Below are 22,621 nucleotides of genomic sequence, written 5' to 3'. Positions count from 1 at the left end.
TGTTACACTACACTCTGTCCCCTCCTCCAGGTCATTTATGTATATTGTAAACAGTTGTGGTCCCAGCACCGATCCCTGTGGCACACCACTAACCACCGATTTCCAACCTGAAAAGGACCCATTTATCCCAACTCTCTGCTTTCTGTTAGCCAGCCAATTCTCTATCCATGCTAATACATTTCCGCTGACTCCGCGTACCTTTATCTTCTGCAGTAACCTTTTGTGTGGCACCTTATCGAATGCCTTTTGGAAATCTAAATACACCCATCGGTACACCTCTATCCACCATGCTCGTTATATCTTCAAAAGAATTCCAGTAAATTAGTTAAACATGATTTCCCCTTCATGAATCCATGTTGCGTCTGCTTGATTGCACTATTCCTATCTAGATGTCCCGCTATTTCTTCCTTAATGATAGCTTCAAACATTTTCCCCACTACTACAGATGTTAAACTACATCTGTAGTTGGTTGGAGTTAATATAAACTTTGCCCAGAGTGTTTACTTTTAATGGGGGGGGCGGTGGAAGAGAAAGAGAAATCCAGACTAAAGCTTTGTCATCCATGGTAATTGAGGTTTGCAAATTGATGACAGTTTATTGCGACACTGCATTTGCGCATATTTGGATACTGGACAGCTCAGGAACCAAGTTGAATGTGTTGTGAATTAGTGCCTGCAGGATCTCGCAGCTATCAATGGCTTTGGCAGAGTTATCTTCTGACTCAATCTCAATGTTAGCGAGCGTAGCCAGGCCTCTTCATTTACTGTCTCCATGATAAGACTTCTATGTATGACAAAGTTGTGCAACAAGCATCATCTTTGAGATCTTGGCAAGTCTATATATGCCTCTCATCTGTCCACAATCATATTGCTCCACGATTTTGCTGGTGGCCACGTGTCATTAAACTGTTTTTCGCCTTCTGTTCATGGCTGCCTCAAAGGATCACGAGAATATAATATCCTTGGACTTGTAGTCATTCGTCAACTCCTTCAATTATATAGACATGGTAGCTTGCTTCAAAATGAATGCATCATGACACCAGCGAAGCAGATATTTGTTTGCACAATGTTAAGTCATACAGCAACTGAAAGGTAAATCTTTCACATTTATGAAAAAAAGACATATTTGATCTCTCTAACTGCCTTTGTAATCTTCCTGTGCCACTTTAAAATGACTTCCAAATGCTCACCCTTTCCCCAGAAGCAGCAAATTACCATAAGGACAATAAAATATCTCAACAGAAACAAAGGTATGATAGGATGAGATCTTGGTAAGTGGAGGATGTTTGAATTTGAGAATGAATACCAGGTACTTCATCTTTCTCCCCCAAGGTCATACAGAATCCAACAACTCAGACGTGGCAGAAGCTTGAACACGAGAGCACCTGGAGATGCAATAGATCTCCCAAACTATTGATGGGCTCAAACAACAATAATTAGTATGAGGATTGCTCCAAGTTCTTGATCTAGACTTTAACATAAGCCTAATAAAAAAAGACAACTTTGTAGAATTGCTTTTAATCAAACCCAAGGATTTTCTGTTAGCCAGATGCAATCAGGGATAATAATTGGCCTACAAAGCTCAGTTAGTCATTAGATATACTTTGGACCATCATGAGAGCTCATTTGGAACCTTCACTCTAGGAACATTTTCAAATCCTGAACAGTAAGTAGCCTCTAAACCTCTGCTCCACTTCATAAATTGATGCGATATCACCATTTAGAGGCATAATGGACGAAATAAAAGCCAGTTTGGCTGTTAACTGGGCTAATGTCCAATATTCCATAAGCAGAAGTACAGATAGAAGAGGAAAGGGACAAGCATTTCTCCCTTAACTCATAGGAACACAGGGCCCAAGTTTCCCTAGTAAAAAATAATAACATAAGAAATAGGAACAGGAGTAGGCCATACGACCCCTCGAGCCTGCTCCGCCATTCAATAAGATCATGGCTGATTTGATCATGGACTCAGCTCCACTTCCCCGCCCGTTCCCCATAACCCCTTATCCCCTTAGCGTTTAAGAAACTTTCTATTTCTGTCTTAAATTTATTCAATGTCCCAACTTCCACAGCTCTCTGAGGCAGCAAATTCTACAGATTTACAACCCTCAGAAGAAATTCCTCATCTCAGTTTTAAATGGGCAGCCCCTTATTTTAAGATCATGCCCTCTAATTCTAGTCTCCCCCATCAGTGGAAATATCCTCTCTGCATCCACCTTGTCAAGCCCCCTCATAATCTTATACGTTTTGATAAGATCTCCTCTCATTCTTCTGAATTCCAATGAGTAGAGGCCCAACCTACTCAACCTTTCCTCAGAAGTCAACCCCCTCATCCCCGGAATCAACCTAGTGAATCTTCTCTGAACTGACTCCAAAGCAAGTATATCCTTTTGTAAATATGGAAACCAAAACTGCACGCAGTATTCCAAGTGTGGCCTCACCAATACCTAAAAAGCTGTAGTAAGACTTCTCTATTTTTATACTCCATCCCCTTTGCAATAAAGGCCAAGATACCATTGGCCTTCCTGATCACTTGCTGTACCTGCATACTATCCTTTTGTGTTTCATGCACAAGTACCCCCAGGTCCTGCTGTACTGCGGCACTTTGCAATCTTTCTCCATTTAAATAATAACTTGCTCTTTGATTTTTTTTCTGCCAAAGTGCGTGCATGATCTCACACTTTCCAACATTATACTCCATCTGCCAAATTTTTGCCCACTCACTTAGCCTGTCTATGTCCTTTTTCAGATTTTGTGTGTCCTCCTCCTCTCTTTGTATCGTCGGCAAACTTGGCTACGTTACACTCAGTCCCTTCTTCCAAGTCGTCAATATATAGATTGTAAATAGTTGGGATCCCAGCACTGATCCCTGCGGCACCCCACTAGTTACTGGTTGCCAACCAGAGAATGAACCATTTATCCCGACTCTCTGTTCTCTGTTAGTTAGCCAATCCTCTATCCATGCTAATATATTACCCCCAACCCCGTGAACTTTTATCTTTTATGTGGCACTTTGTCAAATGCCTTCTGGAAGTCCAAATACACCACATCCATTGATTCCCCTTTATCCACCCTGTTTGTTACATCCTCAAAGAACTCCAGCAAATTTGTCAAACATGACATCACCTTCATAATTCCATGCTGACTCTGCCTGACCGAATTTTGCTTTTCCAAATGTCCTGCTACTGCTTCTTTAATAATGGACTCCAACATTTTCCCAACCACAGATGTTAGGCTAACTGGTCTATAGTTTCCTGCTTTTTGTCTGCCTCCTTTTTTAAAAAGGGGCGTTACATTTGCAGTTTTCCAATCTGCTGGGACCTCCTCAGAATCCAGGGAATTTTGGTAAATTACAACCAATGCATCCACAATCCCTGCCGCTACTTCTTTTAAGACCCTAGGATGCAAGCCATCTGGTCCAGGGTATTTATCTGCCTTATGTCCCATTATCTTACCGAGTACCACCTCCTTAGTGATTATGATTGTGTTAAGTTCCTTCCCCCCCTATAGCCTCTTGACTATCTACTGTCGGAATATCGTTAGTGTCCTCTACCGTAAAGACTGATACAAAATATTTGCTCAGAGTTTGCCATCTCTATGTTCCCCATTACTAATTCCCTGGTCTCATCCTCTAAGGGACCAACATTTACTTTAGCCACTCTTTTCCTTTTTATATACCTCTTGCTATCTGTTTTTATATTTTGCGCTAGTTTACTTACCTGGACGTCAGTTTTGATTTGGCCCCCTCAGCGCTGAAAATACAAAACCGAAGTTTTGTCCCACCATGTGCACCTTCTGGTGCCGGCGCTACCCGAGCTGATCTTCCAGTGCGTGGCTTCCAGTGTGCGCCGGAACCGCACAGAGCATGCGCTCCAGAAAAATAAATACAAGCACGTAATTGCGCATGCGCAAAGAAAATGTAATTAATTTTTTTTAATAAACTTACTGCTCATGCGCTCAAAAAAATCCTCCCTGCGCGTTGGCCTGGGATAGCAGCGGGGCGGAGGACCTTCGACCGGGGGCTAGCAGCGGCTGCAGTCGACGAGGAGAAACGGCAGAAGGTACATTGGTACCAACGACATAGGTAAAAAAAAAGGGATGAGGTCCTACGAAACGAATTTAAGGAGCTAGGAGCTAAATTAAAAAGTAGGACCTCAAAAGTAGTAATCTCGGGATTGCTACCAGTGCCACGTGCTAGTCAGAGTAGGAATCGCAGGATAGCGCAGATGAATACGTGGCTTGAGCAGTGGTGCAGCAGGGAGGGATTCAAATTCCTGGGGCATTGGAACTGGTTTTGGGGGAGGTGGGACCAGTACAAACCGGACGGTCTGCACCTGGGCAGGACCGGAACCAATGTCCTAGGGGGAGTGTTTGCTAGTGCTGTTGGGGAGGAGTTAAACTAATATGGCAGGGGGATCGGAACAAATGCAGGGAGACAGAGGGAAACAAAAAGGAGACAAAAGCAAAAGACAGAAAGGAGATGAAGAAAAGTGGAGGGCAGAGAAACCCAAGGCAAAGAACAAAAAGGGCCACTGTACAGCAAAATTCTAAAAGGACAAAGGGTGTTAAAAAAACAAGCCTGAAGGCTTTGTGTCTTAATGCAAGGAGGATTCGTAATAAGGTGGATGAATTAACTGTGCAAATAGATGTTAACAAATATGATGTGATTGGGATTACAGAGACGAGGCTCCAGGATGATCAGGGCTGGGAACTCAACATCCAGGGGTATTCAACATTCAGGAAGGATAGAATAAAAGGAAAAGGAGGTGGGGTAGCATTGCTGGTTAAGGAGGAGATTAATGCAATAGTTAGGAAGGACATTAGTTTGGATGATGTGGAATCTATATGGGTAGAGCTGCAGAACACCAAAGGGCAAAAAACGTTAGTGGGAGTTGTGTACAGACCTCCAAACAGTAGTAGTGATGTTGGGGAGGGCATCAAACAGGAAATTAGGGGTGCATGCAATAAAGGTGCAGCAGTTATAATGGGTGACTTTAATATGCACATAGATTGGGCTAACCAAACTGGAAGCAATACGGTGGAGGAGGATTTCCTGGAGTGCATAAGGGATGGTTTTCTAGACCAATATATCGAGGAACCAACTAGGGCGGAGGCCATCTTAGACTGGGTGTTGTGTAATGAGAGGGGATTAATTAGCAATCTCGTTGTGCGAGGCCCCTTGGGGAAGAGTGACCATAATATGGTGGAATTCTGCATTAGGATGGAGAATGAAACAGTTAATTCACAGACCATGGTCCAGAACTTAAAGAAGGGTAACTTTGAAGGTATGAGGCGTGAATTGGCTAGGATAGATTGGCGAATGATACTTAAGGAGTTGACTGTGGATGGGCAATGGCAGACATTTAGAGACCGCATGGATGAACTACAACAATTGTACATTCCTGTTTGTCGTAAAAATAAAAAAGGGAAGGTGGCTCAACCGTGGCTATCAAGGGAAATCAGGGATAGTATGAAAGCCAAGGAAGCGGCATACAAATTGGCCAGAAATAGCAGCGAACCCGGGGACTGGGAGAAATTTAGAACTCAGCTGAGGAGGACAAAGGGTTTGATTAGGGCAGGGAAAATGGAGTATGAGAAGAAGCTTGCAGGGAACATTAAGACGATTGCAAAAGTTTCTATAGGTATGTAAAGAGAAAAAGGTTAGTAAAGACAAACGTAGGTCCCCTGCAGTCAGAATCAGGGGAAGTCATAATGGGGAACAAAGAAATGGCGGACCAATTGAACAAGTACTTTGGTTCGGTATTCACTAAGGAGGACACAAACAACCTTCCGGATATAAAAGGGGTCAGAGGGTCTAGTAAGGAGGAGGAACTGAGGGAAATCTTTATTAGTCGGGAAATTGTGTTGGGGAAATTGATGGGATTGAAGGCCGATAAATCCCCAGGGCCTGATGGACTGCATCCCAGAGTACTTAAGGAGGTGGCCTTGGAAATAGCGGATGCATTGACAGTCATTTTACAACATTCCATTGACTCTGGATCAGTTCCTATCGAGTGGAGGGTAGCCAATGCAACCCCACTTTTTAAAAAAGGAGGGAGAGAGAAAACAGGGAATTATAGACCGGTCAGCCTGACATCGGTAATGGGTAAAATGATGGAATCAATTATTAAGGATGTCATAGCAGTGCACTTGGAAAGAGGTGATAGGATAGGTCCAAGTCAGCATGGATTTGTGAAAGGGAAATCATGCTTGACAAATCTTATGGAATTTTTTTGAGGATGTTTCCAGTAGAGTGGACAAGGGAGAACCAGTTGATGTGGTATATTTGGACTTTCAGAAGGCTTTCGACAAGGTCCCACACAAGAGATTAATGTGCAAAGTTAAAGCACATGGGATTGGAGGGTAGTGTGCTGACATGGATTGAGAACTGGTTGGCAGACAGGAAGCAAAGAGTAGGAGTAAATGGGTACTTTTCAGAATGGCAGGCAGTGACTAGTGGGGTACCGCAGGGTTCTGTGCTGGGGCCCCAGCTGTTTACATTGTACATTAATGATTTAGACGAGGGGATTAAATGTTGTATCTCCAAATTTGCGGATGACACTAAGTTGGGTGGCAGTGTGAGCTGCGAGGAGGAGCTATGAGGCTGCAGAGACTTGGATAGGTTAGGTGAGTGGGAAAATGCATGGCAGATGAAGTATAATGTGGATAAATGTGAGGTTATCCACTTTGGTGATAAAAACAGAGAGACAGACTATTATCTGAATGGTGACAGATTAGGAAAAGGGGAGGTGCAACGAGACCTGGGTGTCATCGTACATCAATCATTGAAGGTTGGCATGCAGGTACAGCAGGCGGTTAAGAAAGCAAATGGCATGTTGGCCTTCATAGCGAGGGGATTTGAGTACAGGGGCAGGGAGGTGTTACTACAGTTGTACAGGGCATTGGTGAGGCCACACCTGGAGTATTGTGTACAGTTTTGGTCTCCTAACCTGAGGAAGGACATTCTTGCTATTGAGGGAGTGCAGCGAAGGTTCATCAGACCGATTCCCGGGATGGCAGGACTGACCTATCAAGAAAGACTGGATCAACTGGGCTTGTATTCACTGGAGTTCAGAAGAATGAGAGGGGACCTCATAGAAACGTTTAAAATTCTGATGGGTTTAGACAGGTTCGATGCAGGAAGAATGTTCCCAATGTTCGGGAAGTCCAGAACCAGGGGACACAATCTAAGGATAAGGGGTAAGCCATTTAGGACCGAGATGAGGAGAAACTTCTTCACCCAGAGAGTGGTGAACCTGTGGAATTCTCTACCACAGAAAGTTGTTGAGGCCAATTCACTAAATATATTCAAAAGGGAGTTAGATGAAGTCCTTACTACTCGGGGGATCAAGGGGTATGGTGAGAAAGCAGGAATGGGGTACTGAAGTTGCATGTTCAGCCATGAACTCATTGAATGGCGGTGCAGGCTAGAAGGGCCGAATGGCCTACTCCTACACCTATTTTCTATGTTTCTATGGGCCCAAGTTTCCACATGATTTGCGCCTGATTTTTAGGAGCAACTGGTGGAGAACGGACTATCTTAGAAATCGCAATTCTCCACATTTTTTTTTCTGCAGTTGTAGTCAGTCAGAACAGTTTCACTTTGGAACACAATTTTTTCTTCAAAAGGGGGCGTGTCCGGCCACTGACGCCTGATTTCAAAGTTTCCACAGTGAAAACGTACTCCAAACTAACTTAGAATGGAGCAAGTGAAGATTTTTGTAGAACTGAAAAAACCTGTTCTACAAATTAAAAAATCAGGCGCAGGTTACAAATTAGGCGTCCAGAACGAGGTTGGGGGGGGGCGGGGAAGGAAAGTCATTAAATTCTATAATAAATCCTTATTTATACTTATACAAATATTATACAAATAAATCCAACCTGAATAAACATTTACAAGCAAAGAAAAGATTAAATAAACCATCTTCCTACCTGTGTGAAAGTGCTTCAGCCACAGAGAATTCTGCAGGCGTTCGTTCCCGCGGGGGGGGGGGAGGCAGCCGTTCGTTTCTGCGGGGGGAGGGGGGGGGGGGGCAGCCGTTCGTTCCCGCGGGGGGGGGGGGAGGCAGCCGTTCGTTTCTGCGGGGGGGGGAGGAGGGAGGCAGCCGTTCGTTCCCGCGGGGGGGGGGGGAGGCAGCCGTTCGTTTCTGCGGGGGGGGGGAGGAGGGAGGCAGCCGTTCGTTCCCGCGGGGGGGGGGGAGGCAGCCGTTCGTTCCCGCGGGGGGGGGAGGAGGGAGGCAGCCGTTCGTTCCCGCGGGGGGGGGGGGGAGGCAGCCGTTCGTTCCTGCGGGGGGGGGGGGGGGGGGGGGGGGAGGCAGCCGTTCGTTCCCGCGGGGGGGGGGGGGGGGGGGGAGGCAGCCGTTCGTTCCCGCGGGGGGGGGGGGGGGGGGGGAGGCAGCCGTTCGTTCCCGCGGGGGGGGGGGGGGGGGGGGGGGGGGAGGCAGCCGTTCGTTCCCGCGGGGGGGGGGGGGGGGGAGAGAGGGAGGCAGCCGTTCGTTCCCGCGGGGGGGGGGGGGGGGAAGAGAGAGGGAGGCAGCCGTTCGTTCCCGCGGGGGGGGGGGAAGAGAGAGGGAGGCAGCCGTTCGTTCCCGCGGGGGGGGGGGGGAAGAGAGAGAGAGGGAGGCAGCCGTTCGTTCCCGCGGGTGGGGGGGACGGCTGCCTCAGTGCTGATGTGCTGATGGCAATGTGCTTTTATTAAAAAAAATGTTCAAAAATTAAACAGCTGGAAAGAACTACAAAAATGGCCGAGTGCCAATGTTTCCTTCACACTGCGCGTGCACGAACGCTCCAACGCGCACGCGCAGCGTTGCCGGCAGGAAAAAAAACTAATTTAAATGGTACCCGCCCCCTCCCACTTACAAAATCGGCGCGAGTGGTAGGCTCCGCCCCCCTGGGCGCCGCGCCAAGCAGACATGGAGCTGCAGGGCGCTCCAGAAACGCGCATTTTTTTTTCCGTAGCCGTTTTCGGAGGGGTGCCCGTTTTTTATCGTGTGGAAACTTGGGGTCAAAGTTTCTAAGGCTGCCCTTGCTGTTCACAGAAGAAAACTTCATTTTGCCAGCTTCTTTGAAAAACCTGGTTGATGTCTCAGAAGATGGAGCCTAATGGATTATCTTTGAAGATTTTGGATGATTTTGGGACCCAGAAACATCGATGGAAAAAATTATGATTTTTAAAAATTTTATGGCCTGAATGCAATTTAATTTCACAGGAGCAGCGTTATTGGTAAGTTTTCAATTAACATTTTTATTTTTATATTTACTTACAGGTAATGTAGTCCCTTTAATTGTGTTAAAAGTTAAGTATAGGTGAGGGAGTCCATTCGGCCGAGGATAGGAGCGGGCCAGCGCGGATTTCTCCAAATGAAGGGAAGGCTTTTTCCTACGGTGATTCTATGGTCTGTACGCCGGTTTAAAAATTTTCGTTGAGGAGGAAACTTGGCCTTCAAAATGGCACAGGGACCTTCTTTACAGGTACACCAGCGCCAGAATGAATGGCGGCAAACCTTTTGGTGCTGGTAATAGACGCCGGCGCCCCAACACTGGGGAAATCTTTGAACTGGGCTTTGGTGCCAAAAAAGTCACTGGGCGCCGAATAAACAGTACCCATTGCTGGGGAAAATTTGGACCCTAGGCACAGGAGTAGGCAATTTAGCCCCTCGAGCATGTTCCACCATTCAATGAGATCATGGCTGTTCTGCGACCTAACTCCATATACCCGCCTTTGCCCCATATCCCTCAATACCATTGGTTAATAAAATTGCCATTTGCGGAAGAGTTCCATACTTCTGCTACCCAGTGTGTGTAGAAGTGTTTTTTAATTTCATCCCTGAACTGTCTGGCTCTAATTTTTAGACTATGTCTCCTCGTCCCAGACTCCCAACCAGCAGAAAGTTTTATGTTGTTTCTAACCTCTTTAGTCATCCATGGCCGTTTTATTTTGGCAAGTGGAGCTCTTGCCCCTCAGGGGTATAAACTGGTTCGATATTACATCAAGTTCTTTTTTTGTTTTGCTTAAATCTAGAATCTTCCCTTGAACTTTTTCTGTCACAGTAAGGTTGGTCTTAATCATATGGTGAGCTGAGGCAAAGAATATGGAGGGGTTATTCGACCATGGGGGTGGGGGGAAGAGAAAGCATCACAACAGAGTCCAAACCTGACTTCACACAAATGCACACTTCCAGCTGGGTTTGATGGATAGCATTCAGGAGTGGGAACCCCAGCTCATTTTCCCTTTCCCAACCCAAAGGTGCGGCAACCAATTGCAGCAGACTACCTACTTCCCCCACCCAAGCTCAACTAACTCAATACAGTTGTGTTTTAGTAGAGTATTGCCTTTTTTTAGATGTATAGTTAATGGGGACAGTAAAACAAATATCTTATAGGAATATTGTTCTTGAAGATTTTGCACAATGCTGGTGTGACTGCACTCCTGCAGGAGGACTTTAAGAATGGACTATTGGTAAGTTGAAGCACCTGGGATGTTTTTCTATGTTAAAGGTGCTATATAAATTTAAGTTGTTCTTATTGTTGTGTAAATTAATCTGGTGCTACTGCAGCAAAATCTTGATGAAAGTAATCCAAAAATGGAAGAAGGTATGATATTGTGCAAATGTTCTAGAAAAAAACCCCACACAAATTGAGAAGTGGGTATTAAAATGACAGTAAATACGTATGCAAAAGCTTTTGCTTGGTATTCTTTCATTTACCCATAAATTTCATTTAAACTGAAGAAAATTAGAAAATTAAAACAAACAATGACGAATAGTTTCTTTATTTAGATTACTTTAAATAGTAGAAACAAGGTATTGAAACATCAGTGCAGTGAGTAGTACAAGCATAAATAATCAATTGCTAGATGGTACCTGGACAGAGTAGAGAAAGGTTCAGGCAAGATGCAGAGAAATCAACAAAACAGAAAGGATGACAGGGAAGCAGGAAGGGTGTAGATAATAGACAAATTGAGAATTTCAGTATTTGAAATTGAGAAATGGAATTTGGTGCCTAGGGGCACCAGAGTTGTAAACAAAGCTATAATTCTAAGTTATCTGACTTGCCTTTTGATGCTTTACTGGGGAGGAAGATGAGGGAACACATTACAGACCATACCAAACCTCATTTCTGGATACAGCTGAAAGATGTGCAAGGAGCTAAATCTTGAGACTTACAAAAACTGCAAGATTTCAGGAAATTGCCCGAGATTGCACCTCGTCAAATTTTGAGCAGAGACTAAAAACTGATGGAATATTTTCAAAATCTGATGTTTAAAAAAAAGGTAAAATAAGGGACTAACTACTTGTACAGGCGTCCATCCAGCCCACCGACCGCCCCCCCCCCCCCCCACCGCACTGTATTTTTTTGACCGACAGGCGACAATCCCCACCCCGTTAAGCTCTGCCCACCATCCCCTCCAGAGCCCAAATCATTCTGTTCACGTGGTGCCGAGAAGCAGGACCTAGGTCCCGAGACTCCGCTGATTCCCTCGCCGACTCGGTCCCTCCAGGACTCACTAGGCCCGCCGACTCCCCCTCCCCCCGAGGATTCGCTAGGCCCGCTGACTCCGACTCCACCCACACACCCCCCTCCCTCCCTCTTGGACTCGCTCGGCCCGCCGACTCCGACTCCACCCACACACCCCCCTCCCTCCCTCCCTCTTGGACTCGCTAGGCCCGCCGAATACCACCCCCCCCCGCTAAAATAAAAGGACGCGTTTATTTGTACGAACAAAATGCTTCACTCTTTGTTTTGGATTTATCCTCCAAGGAGACCAGCCACACCCTGAAGTTTCACAGGAATGTGCAACAGGAACCGCCCATCCCAAGATTTCACTGACTTTGCAAATTGTAACTCGATCCACTTTGACTTGCTGAAGTGACAGAGGACAGAGCTCCCCAGAAGACAGCAAGGGCCAGCCAAAGTGCCTTACCTCAGTCCAAGTACATCCCTCCCTCCCTCAGCCAAAGTGCTTTACCACAGTCCATCCCTACCCCATCCAAAGTGCCTTACCCCAGTCCAAGCACTTCCATCCCCCAGCTGAAGTGCCTTACTCCATTCCAAGTGCATGCCTCCCCCAGCTGAAGTGCCTTACCCCAGTCCAAGCACTTCCATCCCCCAGCCGAAGTGCCTTACTCCATTCCAAGTGCATGCCTCCTCCAGCTGAAGTGCCTTACCCCAGTCCAAGCACTTCCATTCCCCAGCCGATGTGCCTTACCCCATTCCAAGTGCATGCCTCCCCCAGCTGAAGTGCCTTACCCAAGTCCAAGCACTTCCATCCCCCAGCCGAGTGCCTTACCCCATTCCAAGTGCATGCCTTCCCCAGCCGAAGTAGCTTAACCCAGCGCAAGAAAATCCTTCCTTCCCCTCACATAAATGGGGCAGGCATTGTGTAGGGATTATCAGGTTTATTGGGTATGAAGTGAATAGTGACAGTGTCGTGACTTCTGGATATCATCCACTCAAACGATGTCCCTTGTAAGGGGTTGGAAGAACGTGATCCATCTTCCGAGTTCCCTCTCTCCCCTCCGACCCACCCGTGTGTGTCTCTCTCTCTTCCCCCCGCCTCTTCCCCCCGCCTCTCCCCCCAGCCCCCCTCTCTCTCTCTCCCCTCCACCCCCCCGCCTCAGCCTCTCTCTTTCACCAACCCCCCCCCCCCAGCGCCCCTCTCTCTCTCGCCAATGGGCCCCCCCCCAGCTGCCATCGAGCCTAGGCCTGCCGGGGGTGGGGGAGAAAGAGAGTCGGAGCCTCAGGTCCTGCTTCTCGGCACCACGCGCATGGAATGATACGAGTGCGGGGGGAGCTTGTATCTTGTCAGTCAAAAAAGTGCAGTACATGCAGTGGGGGGGCGGGGCTGGACAGACACCTGTCTGTCAAAAAAAGTGCAGTACAAATAGTCCCTAAAAAAATATGAAAACAAGGATCCTCACTCATCAAGTTTAGCAAAGTGAAAATAGAAAGTTATATTCACATACCTGCTGAAGACCCTCTGTAATAGTAGTGACAGGAGACATACCACAGGTGAGTGAAGACAGCATATATCCATCAGAACCAACTGAACTGTTAAAGTTTCCTTGCTGGTTAAGGAGGGAGGTAAAAGAGAGGAAAGACACATTTATACATTTTTAAGAAACATTTTGCAATAGATATCTTTTCTACATTAAAAAAATATCGCTCAGTACTTTAATTGTATAAACAGTACAATTACAGTTATCACACTTCAATATTTATACAACCATACATCATCATCATAGGCGGTCCCTCATATACCATACAAAACAGTTACAACATCATTGTTCTGTACGTTACAGAATAATGTTTATAGGTTTTAAAAATGACATCACTAGCAGACAAATGGCATCCGATACATAACCCAAAATGACCATGTTTTGTGAATTGGGCATAGTTCACAATGGTTTAGATGTAGGATAGTGAGAAGGCAAGAAGAGAAAGTTCAAATTTAAATTTTTGTCTGATTATACTCCTGTGATGCACCTTGGGATATTTCCTGCTATTTAGGAAACGGAATAACAGCTTCTCTTTTTCGTAATCATTTTACTGGTGTTGCCACATTACGTCACTAGGTCACTCAACCTGCCTCTATTACCCAGAATTTTGAGATATATCAAACTTTTTTCGTTCTTGGGATATGGGCAACATTGGCAGGACCCATATTTATTGCCCTATCCCCAGTTATGGGGTGGTAGCCCTTTTCTGTAACAATTGTTTTTACAACTGAATAGCTTGCTAGGCCACTTCAAAGGACATTAAAATGAAACCATATAGTGTTGGACTGGAGTCACAAGTATGCTGGACTGGGTAGAGTTTCCATTCTCTACAGAACATTGATGGACCAGTTGGATTTTTACAATAGTCCAGTAGTTTTCATGCTAATTGTTTGAGGTCAGCACAAATTACCAGATTTATTGAATTCTATTTCAGAACCTGCCATGATAGGACTTGAACTCACTACCTCTGGGTTGCTGCTAGTCCAGTACCTTAACAAGTACAAAATCACAGCCTTTTCAAACATTATAAAGTACAAACTTTCTGACAGAAGTTGTTGTATTACAACACTTTATTAAACATTCCCAGTGTCACATCACTTCTTGGCAGAAGGGAGACAGATGGTCTTGGCTTAGGCTCGGGCAATACCATTCTAACTGAGTACAGGATAATTAAAGACAAACATTGGGAGGTTCAAGCCATTTTGTTTCTCCATCTTGAATGGAGGAGGAGAGAGAAGAGTGCCTTATCCTCCTCTCAGTGCCTTCCATGACAAAGTTAAAACTAATGGCTTGTGGGGAAACTGTGGCTGAAATTTACAAGCCCCTAAATGCATTATTCAGATTTCGCTCAATAGAAACTTACCACTGCATCTTTTACAATGATTTTTGCCACTTGGTCTGGCTGACATAGTCCTGATGTTTCAGAGATCAATTTCGTTTCCAATGGCTAGAAAACAAAATATTCTCAATTCATATACAGATTCTGAAGTAAGGAAGCGCGAGAAAAATAATTACATAGGATATACAACACAGACAGGCCATTTGGCCTAACCAGTCCATGCCAGCAGTTATGCTCCACTCGAGCCTCCTCCCATCTTTCCTCATCGAAATCTATCAGCGTAACCCTCTATTCCCTTCTCCCTCATATGCTTGTCTAGCCTCCCCTAAAATGCATCTATACTATTCGTTTCAACCACTCCCTGTAGTAGCGAGTTCCACATTCTCACCACTCTTTGGATAAAGAAGTTTCTTCTGAATTGCCTATTGGATTTCTTCGTGACTATCTTATATTGATGACCTCCAGTTATGCTCTTCCTCATAAGTGGAAACATTCTCTCTGTATATCCTCTACATAGCAAGGGCACAGAATGGACTCTGTATGGGGGACTTCAATGTCCATCATCAAGACTGGCTCAGTAGCGCCACTACTGACCGGACCCCTGAAGGACATAGCTGCCAGACTGGGCCTGCAGCAGGTGGTGAGAGAACCAACACGAGGGAAAAACCTACTTGACCGTGTCCTCACCAATCTACCTGATGAATCTGTCCATGACAGCATTGGTAGCAGCGACCACCGCACAATCATTGTGGAGACGAAGTCCTGTCTTCACACTGAGGGCTCCATCCATTGTGTTGTGTGGCACTACCACTGTGCTAAATGGGACAGATTCAGAACAGATCTAGCAGCTCAAAACTGGGCATCCATGAGGCGCTGTGGGCCATCAGGAGCAGCAGCAGCATTGTATTCCACCACAATCTGCAACCTCATCGCCTGGCATATCTCTCACTCTACCATTATCATCAAGCCAGAAGACCAACCCTGGTTCAATGAAGAGTGTAGAAGAGCATGCCAAGAGCAGCACCAGGTGTACCTAAAAATGAGGTGCCAACCTGGGGAAGCTGCAACACAGGATGACATGCATGCGAAAAAGGTAAAGCAGCATGCTATAGACAAGCTAAGCGATCCCACAACCAATAGATCAGATTAAAGCTCTGTAGTCTTGCCACATCCAGTCGTGAATGGTGGTGGACCATTAAACAACTAATGGGAGCAGGAGGCTCCACGAATATCCCCATCCTCAACGATAGCGGACCCCAGCACATGAGTGCAAAAGACAAGGCTGAAGCGTTTACAACCATCTTTAGCCAGAAGTACCAAGTGGTTGATCCATATCGGCCTCCTCCTGAGGTTCCCACCATCACAGAAGCCAGTCTTCAGCCAATTCAATTCATTCCACCTGATAAGAACATAAGAAATAGGAGCAGGAGTAGGCCATTTGGCCCCACGAGCCTGCTCCGCCATTCAATATCATGGCTGATTTGATCTTGACCTCAACTCCACTTCCCTGCGCAATCCCCATAACCCTGGACTCCCCTATTGCTAAAAATCTGTCTATCTCTACATTAAATATATTCAATGAGCCAGCCTCAACAGCTCTCTGGGGTAGAGAATTCCAAAGATTCTTGACCCTCCGAAGAAATTCCTCCTCATTTCCGTTTTAAATGGGCGACCCCTTATTCTGAAACTATGCCCCCTAGTTCTAGATTCCCCATGAGGGAAAACATCCTCTCTGTATCTACCCTATCAAGCCCCTTCAGAATCTTATAAGTTTCAGTAAGATCATCTCCCATTCTTCTAAACTCCAATGAGTATAGGCCCAACCTGCTCAACATTTCTTCATAAGACAACCCCTTCATCTCAGGAATCAACCTAGTGAACAGTCTCTGAACTGCCTCCAACGCAAGTATATCCCTCCTTAAATAAGGATACCAAAACTGTACGCAGTACTCCAGGTGTGGTCTCACCTACGCCCTGCGGCTGCCCTCAAAAGTTTGTCACCATTCTTCGCCTGCTCTACGATGACATGCAAGCAGTGATCCTGACAAACGGATTCACATATGGACCTGGGTCAAGCAAGGCTGCGTCATCGCACCAATGCTCTTCTCGAACTTTCTTGCTGCAAGGCTCCATCTCGGCCTCAATAAGCTCCCCGCTGGTGTGGAGCTAATCTACAGAAAGGAAAACTGTTCCATCTCCGTAACTTCCAGTCCAGATCCAAGGTCGTCCCATCCTCTGTCATTTAATTACAGTATGCAGATAACGCTTGCACACACTCGGAGGTCGAACTCCAAACCATCTTCAACACTTTCACCGAAGCGTACGAGTGTATGGGCCTTAAATTAAACATCCGTAAGACAAAGGTACTCTACCAACCTGCCCTCACCACACGGTACTGCCCTCCGATTATCAAAATCCATGGCAAGGCCTTGGACAACGTGGACCATTTTCTATACCTCGGGAGCCAATTGTCAAATAAGGGCAGATGTCGATGATGGAGCCCAACACCGCCTTCAGTGTGCCAGCCTTCGGTCGCCTGAGGAAGAGTGTTTGAAGACCAGGACCTTAAACTCGGCACCAAGCTCATGGTCTACAGAGCAGTAGTGATACCCACCCTCCTATATGCTTCAGAGACATGGACTATGTACAGCAGGCACCTCAAAGCACTGGAGAAGTACCACCAACGCTGCCTCCACAAGATCGTGCAAATCCATTGGGTAGCGAGCGGGGGAGGAGAGGCGGGAGCGAGCGGGGGAGGTGAGGTGGGAGAGGAGAGGAGGAGGGAGGGGGGGGGGGAGGCTGAACGGGCCCGGCCGACGAGAAGAAGCCGTTCCGAAGACTTCGGGCAGGGCCGGCCCCCAGCAAGATGCGGACCGGACCGGACCTGAAGGCTGGGGGTGGGTGGGTAGGCAGCAGAGCGGGAGCTGAAGGGCGGGGGGGAGGAGGAGGAGCTGAAGAGGAGGGAGGCCCGAGTCCGATCTTCGCCGCCCCGGTGAGCCCATTTGGCCAGGGCTAGGGGCGGCGTGCTTCAGGCCCCTTCCACACAGCCTCCGGGGCCTGGAGCTACTGCACATGCGCGCACAATCTAGCAGCGCGCATGTGCAGAGGTCCCGGCACTGTTTTCAGCGGCGGGAGGGACCTGGCTCCGCCCCCCCACAGCTTATGCTGCGCTGCGCCAAGGGCCTGGAACGTTGCAGCAGAGGGGAGAATACCGAGGTAAGTTTTAGGCGCGGTTTTGAGTGCGGAATTCAGGCGTGGCTCGCAGGGTTGCACAGTTCTAGGCGCGGCCCGAAACTTGACCCCAAAATCTATCTTCTTTTTCATTATTATTTTTTTTAGTCGCCCGTTGCTGGTTTCTAAAAATTTGCCAATCCTTTGGCCAACCACTAATCTTCAGAACATTGTATGGCTTGGTTTTCAATTTGATACCATCCTTAACTTTCTTAGTTAGTCACAGATGGTCCATCCTTCTCTTAGTCTTTCTTTCTCACTGGAATATATCTTTGCTGAGAGTTATGAAATATCTCCTTAAAATGTCTGCCAAGGCCTTTCTACCATCTTACCCTTTAATCTATTTTCACAGTCCACTTTAACCAACTCTGCCTTCATTGCTTTGTAATTGCCTTTATTCAAGTTCAGGACATTAGTTTGAGACCCAAGTTTCTCAACCTGAAACTGAATTTGAAATTCTAACATGCTGCGATCAATCTTCCCAAGAGGATCCTTTACTATAAGATTAATTAATCTTATCTCATTACACATTACCAGATCTAAAATAGCCTGCTCCTTGGTTGGTTCCACAAAGTATTGTTCTCAGAAACCATCCCGAATACACTCAATGAACTCGTCCTCAAGTCTTACCTTTGCCAATTTGATTTGTCCAATCTATATGAAGATTAAAATTGCCCATGATTATTGGCGTACCTTTCTTACGAGCCTCCATTATTTCTTGAATTATACTTGTCCTAAAATGTAGCTACTGTTAGGGGACCTATAAACTACTCCCAGCAGTGACTTCTTTCCCTTATTATTTCTGATCTACACCCAAACTGATTCTACATCTTGACCTTCAAAGCCAGTATAATTTCTCACTACTGCACTGATCTCATCCTTTATTAGCAGAGCTCCCCCATCTCCTTTTCCTTTCTGCCTATCCTTCTGAACTGTCAAATACCCCTGAATATTCCATTCCCAGCCTTGGTCACCTTGCAACCAATTCTCTGTAATGGCTATCAGATCATACCCATTTATTTCTATTTGTGCCTTCAACTCATCTATCTCGTTACAAATGCTGTGTGCATTCAGATAAAGAGCTTTTAATTTTGTCTTTTTACCATTTTTTCCCCACTGTGGCTCTACTTTCTGGGTCACTCATGTTTATATGCTCTGTCCCTTCCTGTTACACTCTGGTTATCATTACCTCTATCGCTACCCTGCACTACTGCCTTCTCCTTTCTCTTTTTAAATTTCCCCTCACCTGAACCCAACCCAACGCAGTGTTCAGTGCCACTCGCAACTCCTCAGATAATGAAGCAGTCCATGCCCTCATGCAGCAAGACCTGGACGACATTCAGGCTTGGGCTGATAAGTGGCAAGTAACATTCGTGCCACACAAGTGCCAAACAATGACTATCTCCAACAAGTGAGAGTCTAACCATCTCCCCATGACATTCAATGGCATTACCATCACCGAATCTCCCACCACCAACACCCTGGGGGTCACCATTGACCAGAAACTTAACTGGGCCTGCCACATAAATACTATAGCAACAAGAGAAGGTCAGAGGCTGGGTATTCTGCAGTGGGTGTCTCACCTCCCGACTCCCCAAAGCCTTTCCACCATCTACAAGGCACAAGTCAGGAGCGTGATGGAATACTCTCCACTTGTCTGGATGAGTGCAGCTCCAACAACGCTCAAGAAGCTCGACACCATCCAGCACAAAGCAGCCCGCTTGATTGGCACCCCATCCACCACCTTAAACATTCACTCCCTCCATCATCGACGTATTGTGGTTACAGTGTGTACCATCTGCAAGATGCACTACAGCAACTCACCAAGGCTTCTTCGGCAACACCTCCTGCGACCTCTACCACCTAGGACAAGAGCAGCAGGCGCATGGGAATACCACCACCTCCACGTTCTCCTCCAAGTCTCATACCATCCTGACTTGGAAGTATAGCGTCATTCCTTCATCGTCGCTGGGTCAAATCCTGGAACTCCCTCCCTAACAGCACTGTGGGAGAACCTTCACCACAATGACTGTAGCAGTTCAAGGAGGTAGTTCACCACCATCTTCTCAAGGGTAATTAGGGATGGGCAGTAAATGCTGACTTTTCCCGTGACACCCACATCCCAGGAACAAATTTTTAAAAAGGTCACCCGTCAGTCTTCTTTTCCCCCTTCCCTCCCTCCGCTCCGCACCAACGCCACCCCCCACCAACAAAGAGAAAAGAGACCCAGCCTGTGATTCCTTTCCCGATATGTAGACCTTCACATTTCTGGTATTATCCTTGTAAATCTTCTCTGCACACTCTCCAGTGCCTCTAAATCCTGTTTAGATCATAACGACCAGAAATATATACAGTACTCAAGGTTCGATACAGGTTTAGCATAACTTCCCTACTTTTCAATTCTATACTTCTAGAAATAAACCCTTGGTTTGCTTTTTAAAACTTCTGTCGCAACTTTTAGTGATGTGTGTATTTGTACTCCGAGATAGAAACATAGAAACATAGAAAATAGGTGCAGGAGTAGGCCATTCTGCCCTTCTAGCCTGCACCGCCATTCAATGAGTTCATGGCTGAACATGCAACTTCAGTACCCCATTCCTGCTTTCTCACCATACCCCTTGATTCCCCTAGTAGTAAGGACTTCATCTAACTCCTTTTTGAATATATTTAGTGAATTGGCCTCAACAACTTTCTGTGGTAGAGAATTCCACAGGTTCACCACTCTCTGGGTGAAGAAATTCCTCCTCATCTCGGTCCTAAATGGCTTCCCCCTTATCCTTAGACTGTGTCCCCTGGTTCTGGACTTCCCCAAAATTGGGAACATTCTTCCTGCATCTAACCTGTCTAACCCCGTCAGAATTTTAAACGTTTCTATGAGGTCCCCTCTCATTCTTCTGAACTCCAGTGAATACAAGCCCAGTTGATCCAGTCTTTCTTGATAGGTCAGTCCCGCCATCCCGGGAATCAGTCTGGTGAACCTTCGCTGCACTCCCTCAATAGCAAGAATGTCCTTCCTCAGGTTAGGAGACCAAAACTGTACACAATACTCCAGGTGTGGCCTCACCAAGGCCCTGTACAATTGTAGCAACACCTCCCTGCCCTTGTACTCAAATCCCCTCGCTATGAAGGCCAACATGCCATTTGCTTTCTTAACCGCCTGCTGTACCTGCATGCCAACCTTCAATGACTGATGTACCATGACACCCAGGTCTCTTTGCACCTGCCCTTTTCCTAATCTGTCACCATTCAGATAATAGTCTGTCTCTCTGTTTTTACCACCAAAGTGGATAACCTCACATTTATCCACATTATACTTCATCTGCCATGCATTTGCCCACTCACCTAACCTATCCAAGTCGCACTGCAGCCTCATAGAATCCTCCTTGCAGCTCACACTGCCACCCAACTTAGTGTCATCCGCAAATTTGGAGATACTACATTTAATCCCCTCGTCTAAATCATTAATGTACAGTGTAAACAGCTGGGGCCCCAGCACAGAACCTTGCAGTACCCCACTAGTCACTGCCTGCCATTCTGAAAAGTCCCCATTTACTCCTACTCTTTGCTTCCTGTCTGACAACCAGTTCTCAATCCATGTCAGCACACTACCCCCAATCCCATGTGCTTTAACTTTGCACATTAATCTCTTGTGTGGGACCTTGTCGAAAGCCTTCTGAAAGTCCAAATATACCACATCAACTGGTTCTCCCTTGTCCACTCTACTGGAAACATCCTCAAAAAATTCCAGAAGATTTGTCAAGCATGATTTCCCTTTCACAAATCCATGCTGACTTGGACCTATCATATTACCTCTTTCCAAATGCACTGCTATGACATCCTTAATAATTGATTCCATCATTTTACCCACTACCGATGTCAGGCTGACCGGTCTGTAATTCCCCGTTTTCTCTCTCCCTCCTTTTTTAAAAAGTGGGGTTACATTGGCTACCCTCCACTCCATAGGAACTGATCCAGAGTCAATGGAATGTTGGAAAATGACTGTCAATGCATCCACTATTTCCAAGGCCACCTCCTTAAGTACTCTGGGATGCAGTCCATCAGGCCCTGGGGATTTATCGGCCTTCAATCCCATCAATTTCCCCAACACAATTTCCCGACTAATAAGGATTTCCCTCAGTTCCTCCTCCTTACTAGACCCTCCGACCCCTTTTATATCCGGAAGGTTGTTTGTGTCCTCCTCAGTGAATACCGAACCAAAGTACTTGTTCAATTGGTCCGCCATTTCTTTGTTCCCCGTTATGACTTCCCCTGATTCTGACTGCAGGGGACCTACGTTTGTCTTTACTAACCTTTTTCTCTTTACATATCTATAGAAACTTTTGCAATCCGTCTTAATGTTCCCTGCAAGCTTCTTCTCGTACTCCATTTTCCCTGCCCTAATCAAACCCTTTGTCCTCCTCTGCTGAGTTCTAAATTTTTCTCAGTCCCCGGGTTCTCTGCTATTTCTGGCCAATTTGTATGCCACTTCCTTGGCTTTAATGCTATCCCTGATTTCCCTTGATAGCCACGGTTGAGCCACCTTCCCTTTTTTATTTTTACGACAGACAGGAATGTACAATTGTTGTAGTTCATCCATGCGGTCTCTAAATGTCTGCCATTGCCCATCCACAGTCAACCCCTTCAGTATCATTCGCCAATCTATCCTAGCCAATTCACGCCTCATACCTTCAAAGTTACCCTTCTTTAAGTTCTGGACCATGGTCTCTGAATTAACTGTTTCATTCTCCATCCTAATGCAGAATTCCACCATATTATGGTCACTCTTCCCCAAGGGGCCTCGCACAACGAGATTGCTAATTAATCCTCTCTCATTACACAACACCCAGTCTAAGATGGCCTCCCCCCTAGTTGGTTCCTCGACATATTGGTCTAAAAAACCATCCCTTATGCACTCCAGGAAATCCTCCTCTACCGTATTGCTTCCAGTTTGGTTAACCCAATCTATGTGCATATTAAAGTCACCCATTATAACTGCTGCACCTTTATTGCACGCACCCCTAATTTCATGTTTGATGCCCTCCCCAACATCACTA

The 22,621-nt window shown here is 46.2% G+C and overlaps 1 protein-coding gene across 1 annotated transcript in view; it reads right to left on the bottom strand.

The window, feature by feature from the left end:
- Nucleotides 1-22,621, bottom strand: part of kdsr (3-ketodihydrosphingosine reductase) — a 71,022-nt gene that overhangs the window by 9,455 nt on the left and 38,946 nt on the right. Inside the window, exons 8-9 of the mRNA XM_070880795.1 lie at nucleotides 14,361-14,444; nucleotides 12,965-13,066 (exon numbers count right to left, since the gene is read on the bottom strand). Of these exons, the coding sequence (XP_070736896.1) occupies nucleotides 12,965-13,066; nucleotides 14,361-14,444 (186 nt within the window). The remainder of the gene's footprint in view (nucleotides 1-12,964; nucleotides 13,067-14,360; nucleotides 14,445-22,621) is intronic.

Source organism: Pristiophorus japonicus, chromosome 5 (assembly GCF_044704955.1).
Source record: "Pristiophorus japonicus isolate sPriJap1 chromosome 5, sPriJap1.hap1, whole genome shotgun sequence".
NCBI classification, from domain to species: domain Eukaryota; kingdom Metazoa; phylum Chordata; class Chondrichthyes; family Pristiophoridae; genus Pristiophorus; species Pristiophorus japonicus.
The sequence above is the reverse complement of the archived record's forward strand: the minus strand, read 5'-3'. Positions and strand labels throughout refer to the sequence as shown.